At 43.7% G+C, this 11188-nt stretch overlaps 1 protein-coding gene across 2 annotated transcripts; it reads left to right on the top strand.

The window, feature by feature from the left end:
- Positions 1 to 4175: 4175 nt before the first annotated feature.
- pus3 (pseudouridylate synthase 3) lies at positions 4176 to 9821 on the top strand. Of its 2 annotated transcripts, XM_062991846.1 has the most exons (7): positions 4176 to 4252; positions 4926 to 5335; positions 5415 to 5683; positions 6700 to 6883; positions 7683 to 7792; positions 8591 to 8769; positions 9221 to 9821. In XM_062991846.1, the coding sequence occupies exons 2-7, from the start codon at positions 4946 to 4948 to the stop codon at positions 9502 to 9504; spliced, it is 1416 nt and encodes a 471-aa protein (XP_062847916.1). In that variant the 5' UTR covers positions 4176 to 4252; positions 4926 to 4945; the 3' UTR covers positions 9505 to 9821. The 2 variants fall into 2 exon arrangements, with proteins under 2 accessions (XP_062847916.1, XP_062847917.1); XM_062991847.1 differs by lacking the exon at positions 4176 to 4252 and having other exon boundaries at positions 4889 to 5335.
- The last annotated feature ends 1367 nt before the right edge of the window (positions 9822 to 11188 follow it).

Genomic DNA, 11188 nt, shown 5'->3' with positions numbered 1-11188 from the left:
GAACACTGCCCTGCATTCGGCAAACAATGTAAGGCATGCGGCACCAGCAATCATTTCGCTAGAGTCTGCTTGAAAAGCAAAAGGAAACAGGCAGAGAGTAAATTACATACAATTGAGGACATTCAGCAGAATAACAACACTGTGAGCGATGAACTGTATACCACAGAGCACATCGGCTCAATGCGGGCAAAAGGAAAAAAGTGGTATGTCAAATTGCACATCCAGCACAAACCTCAGCAATGCCAGCTGGACACTGGTGCTACATGTGATGTAATGAGCATCAAAGATAAAATGAGACTTGCACCCAAAACCCCATTACTGCCAAGTAACACAAAATTGAAGCTATATTCCGGACAGCTGATGCCCTCACTCGGGCTGTTTTCAACATCATGTACCATCCATAACAAAACGCACAAATTGGAGTTTGAAATAGTCAAGACAGATCAGCTGCCACTCCTCTCAGGGTCCACATGTGAACGTTTAGGCCTTGTTCGGTTCATAATTCCAGCCAGCCTAAATGCCTTGTCCTCTACCACCACATGTTCGAACAACTTATTACTTTTAACGAAGGAGACGCTCCTGGCTAGGTACAGGGATGTGTTCTATGGCCCAGTAAAATCAGTCCCTGGTGATGTACACTTTGACTTAGATGAATCTGTAAGGCCAATGCAATGCGCCCCTAGGAATGTCCCAGTAGCCATGAAGGCCGCTGTTAAGGCACAGCTCGATCAGTACCAGACTGACGGTCACATAGCTCCAGTGACGGAACCCACGGATTGGATCAGCAATATGGTGATTGTTAAGAAACCAGATAAGTTGCGACTTTGTATTGACCCAAAGCACCTTAACACAGCTCTTCGTCGATCACACTACATTATGCCCACTTTGGAGGATGTTCTATACAAACTCCCCAAAGCCAAAGTTTTCACATTGGTGGATGCCCGTGATGCTTTTCTCCAGTGCAGGCTTGACGAGGAAAGTAGCCGCATGACCACCTTCTGGACACCATGGGGAAGAATGCGCTGGCTCAAGCTCCCCTTTGGCGTTTCCGTCGCTCCAGAGGTGTACCAGAGGAAGCAACATGAATTATTGGCAGGCCTCTATGGAGTAGAACCTATCGCAGATGACATTCTAGTCGTCGGATGCGGCGATTCAGAGTTAGAGGCATGCCAGGATCATGATGTTAAGCTGCTTGCCCTCATGAATCGCTGCAGGGAGGTTAATCTGAGACTCAGTGCAAAGAAACTCCAGTTCAAGGTATCAGCAGTCCGCTTTCATGGCCATGTACTGTCAGCAGAGGGCTTAAAAGCAGACCCAGAGAAAATAAAAGCAGTGGTGGACATGCCCACACCTTCAGATGCTAAAGCAGTGCAGCGGTTTGTGGGATTTGTCACATACCTTGCCAGATTCCTGCCGGGGTTGTCAGAGCTGTGTGAGCCGTTGCGGAGACTAACAGACAAAGACACAGTCTGGCACTGGTTACCAAAACATGACAGAGCGATGCAAGAAATAAAGCATCTGGTCACGTCGGCCCCAGTCCTGCAATACTATGATGTGTCTAAACCTGTGACAATACAGAGCGATGCGAGCCAACTCGGCCTTGGGTGTTGCCTTATGCAGGAAGGGCGGCCGGTTGCATATGCGTCCAGAGCTCTCTCATCCTCAGAGCAAAATTACGCGCAAATTGAGAAGGAATGCCTTAGCATTGTGTTCGCATGCCAACGCTTTCACCATTACCTGTATGGTCGTGCAAAGGTCACAGCAGAGACTGACCACAAACCTTTGATAGCCATCTTCAGTAAGCCACTGCTACATGCACCAAAGCGCCTGCAGTGCATGCTCCTGGCTCTACAGAACTACAATCTTGAGGTAGTATATAAGCCAGGCCCAGAAATGTATCTTAGTGACACGCTGAGCAGGGCCACAGCACCTGCTACTCAATCAGCCCCTGCAACCCAGGAACATGTTATATGTGCCATGGAGCAAGAGCAGCATGACTTGGAGCATGTCATACAGTCAGACTACCTTAATGTGACTGATCAGCGCCTCCGTAGCATCAGAGCCCACACGGAGCATGACGCACAACTGCAATACCTAAAGACAGTTATTCTGGATGGCTGGCCTGAACACAAGGACGACTTAAGCCTGGACATACGGGAGTTCTGGTCATGCAAAGACGAACTCAACATACAAAATGGCACATTGTTTAAAGGTCAGGCAGTTATTATACCAAAGTCCCTTTGTTCTGACATGTTGAGCCGAATCCATTCCACACATACTGGAGCCGATTCATGCTATAGGCAAGCTCGGGAAACGCTTTACTGGCCTGGCTTGCAAAACGCCATCAAAGATCATGTCAGCACATGTAGCACTTGCAACGAGTATGCAATTAGACAGCAGAAAGAGACAATGCTTTCTCACGAACTTCCCATGAGGCCCTGGCAGATCATCAGTATGGACCTATATCAGTATGGTGGCAAAACATACCTACTACTGGTTGACCACTACTCAGACTTCTGGGAAATTGACCTACTACCAGATCTCTCTGCGGAAACAACAATCAAACGCTGCAAAGCACATTTCGCTCGATATGGCATCCCAGACCGGGTGATTACTGATAATGGTCCGCAGTTTGCATGTTGGGAGTTTAACCGATTTGCAGCAACCTGGGAGTTTGAACATGTAACCTCCTCCCCCAGACATCCACAATCCAATGGTAAAGCGGAGTCAGCTGTCAAAATTGCAAAGAACCTGTGTAAAAAAGCCCTCAGAGATGGGTGTGACCCCTGGAAGGCTATTCTTCAGTGGCGCAATACACCCACAGATGGAATGGACAGCAGCCCGGCTCAGAGACTCATGGCCCGCCAGTTAAAATCAGCACTGCCTGTTCTGCACAGCCTTTTAGAGCCATGCATTGTATCTGGTGTTGTTGACAAGCTGCGCCGTAGGAAACAGATTGCCAAGCACATATACGACAGGTCTGCGCGTGACCTTCCTGAACTTGCTATCGGAGACACGGTGAGAATGAGGCCTTTGCCGGGAGATCGCACTGGTGTGTGGAAATTAGGTACATGCATAAAACAAGTTGCTCCTCGCTCATATTTAGTTGATGTGGATGGCTCTTTCTTCCGGCGGAACAGAGTAGACTTGCGAGCAGCTGAGTCATCAGCATCCACCTCAGCAGGACAGCCGTACTCAGCACTCAGCCAGGACCCACCACGCATTGTTCACACACCTGTAAGTGGGGATCCTGATCCACCTGAGCCCATACTGTCCCCAAACACCAACGACGAACTGTCACCAAGGCCTGGGTTTGAGCCGGCTCAGACCCAGTCACCCCAGAGACCTTGTGTTGTCACCAGAAGTGGAAGGGTGTCTCGCCCTCCCAAAAGACTGGACGAGTGAAACTCATAGGAAAAAAAAGGGGCAACATAAGGAGACTTAATTTTCATAAAGCAATTAGTTAAATGTGTATATATGTTTATGTGTTTATGAACTGTTGTTGTTAAAGTTTAACTTGATAAGTTATAATACAAAGTGACTCATTTAGAACGTTATGACTTGGAAAAGGGAGATGTTAGGTGAATGCCTGTTCTGAAGTGCAAGCCATGGCTGTGGACTTTTATTATGATACAGAAAGCACCTCTGTTTGTTGTCGAGGGCTTCAGACGAGATTGGGTTTTAGTTTTACGAATACAGCAGCCTGTTCATGCAGCTACGTCTCCGTGTCCTTATTTCATAACCTGTAACAATAAATGCCCTACTCATACATCATGACACACTGCTCTCCCCTACATGAAAGTAAATAAACTGCTTTTATAAGTAAAAAAGTGTCGGAATTAATTTAATTTTTAATTTTATAATTTAATGGTATTGGCGATACTGAAATATATTGGCGATACTACCAAATCTTGCAGTATTGCACACCACTAATTCTTAGTCTTAGACAACGAAGTACATTAAAACAGTTAGGGTTTTACATGTTGTTAAACACAACAACTTTTATTTTGACATGCATACAGCTGCAAAGGTTTCGTTACAGCCGCCAGTAAGCGGTTGGATGTTAAATATGTTCTCTTGTGCTATTTAGGCGCACTATAACGCCATGTGTTCTATGCTTGTGTAGTGCACTTTGTAGGGTGTGTGCAGTTATTTAAAACGCAACCTTTGTTGTCGGCGGCGTGGACCGAAAATCTCGTTCCAGTGTGAGATTTTCTGTTTTTCAGTTGGAAATCGCTATTTATGTGTTGAGGTAAGAAAACGAAATGTTTTGGATTAAAAGTTTAATGTAATGTGCCTTCTTTATTACTAATTTTGGTCATTTTTATTCCATAAGAGATGTATGCTTCATTTCACATTCTGAGTAAACTGCAAAGTTCAGGTTTAAGCTCGTAAACTTCTCTCACTATTTTAACATTTTATTCGGTTTCACTTAAGTTCTGGTCAGGGTCGCTGGGCGCATGGTTGGAAAAGGCACTGATCCATGTCAGGGCAACATAGACTCAAGCCTGAAGGAAAATTAAAGCAGCCAGCCAATCCATCTATTGCATGTTTGTAGGAGTTAAAGGTACATCAGGGTATCTCAAGAAATCCCATGCAGACACTTGGATAACATGCCAAATTCCACACATTGCCTGGTGCTGAGACTAATTTAGTTCCTATATATTTCATGTTCAGTATTGAAATTCACGTACATCATATAGGAACCACGTTATTTTAACTAGGTTTCCATAACCACTGTAACAGCTTGTTTGTTTACATTTTAATGTGATATTTCTTTGCATTTTAAAAAGACTTGATTGGCCATTAAACCTTTCTGTTTATCACAGTGAAGCTAAATTCAATGGCTGTTAGGTATTACACTCCTTGCATCTTAGATCCACCAATACTCTGTAAACTGCTGATGATTTAATTTTTATGCACAGGTGGTGCTTACCTTATTCCCATGAGTGAGTCTGAGAAAGCCTTGCTGGCCCGTGTGAAGGCACTGGAGGAGGAAGTGGTGCGACTACGGGCCCAGCTGGGGGATAAAAGTAGTGGACTGCAGGGTGATAAGGAAAGGATAGCAGTGCCAAAGGCTCAGGAAAACGGAGGAAGTGGAAAGAAAGAAAAGCGGGCCTTTGATTTCTCTTTGCACCCTCGGAGACATGTGGCACTGCGTCTGGCATACCTGGGCTGGCAGTACCAGGGCTTTGCCGTGCAGGAGAACACGGATAACACAGTGGAGGCACGACTGTTCGAGGCTCTCCTAAAAACAAAGCTGATCCAAGACAGACAGAGCTCCAATTACCACCGGTGTGGCCGCACAGATAAAGGAGTTAGCGCCTTCTCTCAGGTATAATAGGATGGCTTAGATTTTGCTTAGTTGTCTTAAATTATAAGCACTTAAATTCATAAAATTTTTTGTGTCCTAGGTAATATCAATTGACCTGCGCTCCTCTCAGTTCAGTGGTTTGGGTGTGACTGTTCCAGACGGTGTTGAGCCCAAAGCTGGCACTGCTCAAGCTGAGTTGCCTTACATGAAGATGCTAAACAGGGTCCTTCCTTCAGACATCGTGGCGCTCAGCTGGGCACCAGTGCCTGAAGGATTCAGTGCACGCTTTGACTGCCAGTCCCGTACTTACCGGTACTACTTTCCTCGGGGAGAACTGGACGTGGAGCTCATGGCTGAAGCAGCCAAACGGTCAGTGGAATGATATGCTGGATGGAAAGATAATTCACTCGGTTATTTACGAATAATTTAACAATCACAATGTACAAGCATATAAGGACAGACTCAAGCCATGCAAGCAAAATTCACAACAGAGCCACCTGACCCTCTAACAGCAGGCATCAACCATTGAAACATGTGCAGTTCTTTTGGCATACATCATCTAAATACAACACTAGGCAGCTAACAGTCAAAAGCAGTCTTTGTGACTGAAGCTCCTGCCATTCATGCCTCAGATTTAAGCCTCATTTAGATGTTTTCCTTTTGGCATCTACACTCATGTTTCTCCACACATTTATCTAAGAATCTCAGACACCAGTCACCATAAAACATATCCTGAACAAATGCCCAAAGTACAACACTCACTCACTCACCTATACTGGCTTTTCAACGGGCGCAAGGCACACAGTAACACCATGAACGGGGCGTCAGTCCATTGCAGGGCAGACACACTCATACACACACCCATTCACATATAGGGCAATTCAGTGTCTCCAATTAACCTGACTGCATGTTTTTGGACTGTGGGAGGAAACCGGAGCTCCCGGAGGAAACCCACGCGGACATGGGGAGAACATGCAAACTGCACAAAAAGGACCCGGACCGCCCCACCTGGGGATCGAACCCAGGACCTTCTTGCTGTGATGTGACAGTGCTACCCATTTAGCCACCATGCCACCCCCCAAGTACAACAGTGAAAGACAAAACTACATATGCCCAATACGATAAGGAAACCCTCACCCAAGATAATACAGAAATATCTCTTACATTCTTTTATAAGAATGAAAATATAAATATATTACAAGACCAACAAAACTAATATAAAACACTGATTCCTGCCGTGAATATAATAAATGTGACAACCTGGCATTATAAAAACAAAGATTTATTAAAACAAAGATTTTCCTTTTTCTCCCTTCTGCATATCAAGCACAAAATACTTTACTAATTACTCACTTTGCTAATGCAGTGTTCTGCTCGTTGTGCAGGTATGAAGGCACGCATGACTTCAGGAACCTTTGTAAGATGGACGTTGGTAACGGAGTGCTGCAGTTCCAGAGGACCATCCTGTCGGCCAGCGTTCAGACAGCTGAACCCAATCACCCTTCACCTACTGACCCCCAGTGCCTCTACATGTTTCAGGTCAAAGGTCTTGCCTTCCTGTACCACCAGGTCAGCAGCTTAATTGTAATCTCTCCCATTTCTGTAATATCTACACAAAATATCCTTTGCTGAAGCCTATCCCAGCTTTTCAATGGGCACAAGGCACACAGGTAACAATCTGGACGGGGCGCCAGTCTATCGCAGGGCAGACACACATACACACACACCGTGACCTATAGGGCAATTCAGTGTCTCCAATTAACCTGACTGCATGAGGAAACTGGAGCTCCCGGAGGAAACCCCCGCAGACACGGGGAGAACATGCAAACTCCGCACAGAAAGAATCCGTCGCCTGGGGATCGAACCCAGGACCTTCCTGCTGTGATGCCACAGTGTTACCCACTGAGCCACCCAAGCATCTGTAATGCTACAGAAAAACAATACATTTTTTATTCGACTTGCATAGTGGTGTTGCATAGTGGGGCTTGATTCTGCATGGTGTATGCATTTGATTCAATCACTTAAATGGGCAGTTGGGTGTCACAGCAGTCTACACAAACCTCAAAAACTGGTACCAGTAACTACAGGCAATTTAGTACTGCTACGTTGGGACGGGACCTGTATCTGTAAGGGACCTGCTTCTTAATCACATGGCTAGTTGCAATTTAAAGCTTGCTTGACTCTGATCAGCTTCTCTTGTGTATCGGGTTTTTAATTAATGGAGAATTCTTCTTTGTGGTTTAAATCTGACGAGATGGACCCAACTTACAATAATAAGCTAAAATGAATTAAATAGCCATTTTAAGCAATAGCACTGATCAAACAGTTAATAATATCATTACCATGACTAATATGGGATGCTTGGCAGGTTCGCTGTATGATGGCTGTGCTTCTCCTGATTAGTCAGAAGCTAGAAGCACCAGAAATCATCAATCAGTTATTGGATGTAGAGAACAACCCCAGAAAGCCTCAGTACAGGTAAGCTGCACCGTTACTGATAAAAGTTTTACGTTCAGCTCAGCACTAATGATACCTGGCTGATTAGTTATCTTTTTAAAATGATAATTTCTTCTTTTTAATTTGGTTCTTATAGTTTCAGTGTTAGCTTTAATTTTATAGTGATAGGTGAGACGGTGGAAGGTAAAGCCACAATGGGCAAAAAATATAAAATATGAAAACTACAAAACTAATGTTTGCATCTTTTTATCACATTAACTGACAGCTTTCATAGTTTCTACAGAATAATCCTCTATGAAAACATTACAACAACATTATTTTCCCATTTTTCGTCCACTTTGTATTTGCCCAAATTGCATGTGCACTCCGGCAACTTCTGCCAGACACACTGTGTCCATGTGGGACAAGGAGGGTCAAAGGCTAGCACACACTCAATCCAAAACATGTGAAGCCACCGGCCACATATTTCCACCAGCCAATGGTATATAAAAAGTCTCAACACGTACAGAGGACCATTCCATCTGTATTCTTTCACTGGCCCCTGACCAAAGACTTGACACAGCTAAATATGCTAGTTGTGAGACTTTAGCCCCGGTGATGGTAAGCGATGGTTAGTGTACAATTTTGAAAAGTGTTGATTTTCACCTGGCTTCTTTATTAATATATAGAACCAATCTGTCAAGAAATGAGTGAAGTAGCACAGCATTTGATAGGTTCGCTGTATCTGTGGTAAAGGGTTAGCCTATATGAGAAATATAATTGCATGATACATAAGGACAATTGTGCTATAATGGACTTTTTATATATTTTTTTCTGCAGTATGGCGGTGGATTACCCACTCGTGTTGTACGAGTGTAATTTTGAAGGTGTAATTTGGGTTAGTGAACCTGAGGAGGAGAGCCATGCACTCAGTTCTCTACTGCAACACTGGACTCAGACTGCAGTAAAAGCCCAGGTGCTGCACGGCATGATTCAGGGCCTGCACACTCCTGCTACAGGTGTGTATAACTGAGAGGGAGTAATAACAGCTGGTGAATTCACTGCACCCAAATTAATGGTTATACAGCATCCATTAAAAACCACATGGAACAGTGGTCTCTTGTAGCCCGTTTTGACCAAAATAACTGGTTCTTAAACTGGTTCCGTTCAGACTTTTTATAACCTAGGCCAGTGTTTTTACCAGTTTTTGGGAGCCAGGGATGCATCATCAGCGGTGGGATGTTTGTATGCAAAAAGCAAGCATTGGTAAACTATTTGTGATAAAAAGGTGGCAGTTTAGGTTTTCTTTCACAACCTTGGCAGGAGATGAACGTTAAATATATTGTATAATTGGTGCAGTCAGTCTAACCCTATTTATATGGACACAAAATATTCCAACTGTAATAGCATACATGTCCCTTACAAGTGTATGTAAACTGCATATAATTTTGTGTTGTGTGTGATCCACAGATAACCCTCTCTTTACACAGTGCTACCTCATGGAAGGTTCTAAGCAACGGAACTATCGCCCCCTGCTGGAACGCCCACGCTGCGAGAGTCTGGAATCAAGAATACAGCACTTTGTTAAAAGAGGACGACTAGAACGAGAGGAAGGAGAAAATGGTGAGGAAGGCACCACCGTCTTCAAGGGCAAAAGATCAAAACACTCGCATCAAGTGAACTCCTTAAATTCCAACCAAGGGAAAGATGACGTTTCAAGCCACAAGGAGGTTCCTTCAGAACCCATGTCATAAAATTTGAGCATATTTTGGGGCACTGTTTATAAAAAGCATATCATCTTGTTATTACTGGATGGGCCAACACAGGACATGTTTTGAGGTCCCTTCATCAGCTGGATGCACAACACTGATATATGGACAGAAATATTGATTACGTACATATAGAAGATTTGCAAATTTTTTTGTGGGGCTGTTTTTTTTATCTGCTTGATTATCACAAATGGTGAGCAATTAAGAATCTGAACTTATTAAGCATTATTTTAGTTTTGTTGGTTTTATATTAAACATTGTAATTAGTTCATTTTTTGGCTGTTTACAGTCAGATTAAAAAGTCGCCAGTCTCTTGTGGTGTTGATCATTACTCAATAACTTAATACACATTTGTGAAGTTTAAGATACAAGCAACCTTAAAATACACACACGCTCAAACACAAACATATATATTTGTGTTTTTAATAATTGTCCACTGTTTGTGTACTGCACTGCTCTGCCACCCGATTTTTCCATTTTCATTTTCCTAACTTTGCCCTCAGTGTGCTACAATTATTGCAGCAATTAAGAACACTATTTGTCATTCTTAATGTGATTAACACAAGGCTTCGATCAAGAAAGTGAATAATTAAAGTTAACATCGTTTTAGGTGACTGAATATGGTGATGTCTAAGTAATAACAGGTTTAGCAAATGTGTCTAAAGTCACGTACAGTGGGGTCAAAAAGTATTTAGTCAGCCACTGATTGTGCAAGTTCTCCTACTTAGAAAGATGAGAGAGGTCTGTAATTTTCATCATAGGTACACTTCAACCATGAGAGACAAAATGAGAAAAAGAAATCCAGGAAATCACATTGTAGGATTTTTTAATAATTTATTTGTAAATTATGGTGGAAAATAAGTATTTGGTCAATAACAAAAGTTCAACTCAATACTTTGTAACATAACCTTTGTTGGCAATGACAAAGGTCAAACGTTTCCTGTAAGTCTTCACCAGGTTTGCACACACTGTAGCTGGTATTTTGGCCCATTCCTCCATGCAGATCTCCTCTAGAGCAGTGATGTTTTGGGGCTGTCGCTGGGCAACATGGACTCCACAAATTTTCTATGGGGTTGAGGTCTGGAGACTGGCTAGGCCACTCCAGGACCTTGAAATGCTTTTTACGGAGCCACTCCTTCGTTGCCCGAGCGGTGTGTTTGGGATCATTGTCATGCTGGAAGACCCAGCCACGTTTCATCTTCAATGCTCTCACTGATGGAAGGAGGTTTTGGCTTAAAATCTCATGATACATGGATACATTCTTCCCTTAACACGGATCAGTCATCCTGTCCCCTTTGCAGAAAAACAGTCCCAAAGCATGTTTCCACCCCCATGCTTCACAGTAGGTATGGTGGTGTTCTTGGGTTCTTCTTCTTCCTCCAAACACGACGAGTTGAGTTTTTACCCAAAAGTTCCATTTTGGTTTCATCTGACCACATGATATTCTCCCAATCCTCTTCTGGATCATCCATATGCTCTCTGGCAAACTTCAGACAGGCCTGGACATGTACTGGCTTAAGCAGGGGGACACGCCTGGTACTGCAGGATTTGAGTCCCTCTCGGCGTAGTGTGTTACTGATGGTAGCCTTTGTTACTTTGGTCCCAGCTCTCTGTAGGTCATTCATCAGGTCCCTCCGTGTAGTTCTGGGATTTTTGCTCACCGTTCTCA

This window comes from Trichomycterus rosablanca, chromosome 3 (assembly GCF_030014385.1).
Source record: "Trichomycterus rosablanca isolate fTriRos1 chromosome 3, fTriRos1.hap1, whole genome shotgun sequence".
Taxonomy (NCBI): Eukaryota; Metazoa; Chordata; class Actinopteri; order Siluriformes; family Trichomycteridae; genus Trichomycterus; species Trichomycterus rosablanca.
This window is presented reverse-complemented; position numbering and strand designations above follow the sequence as displayed.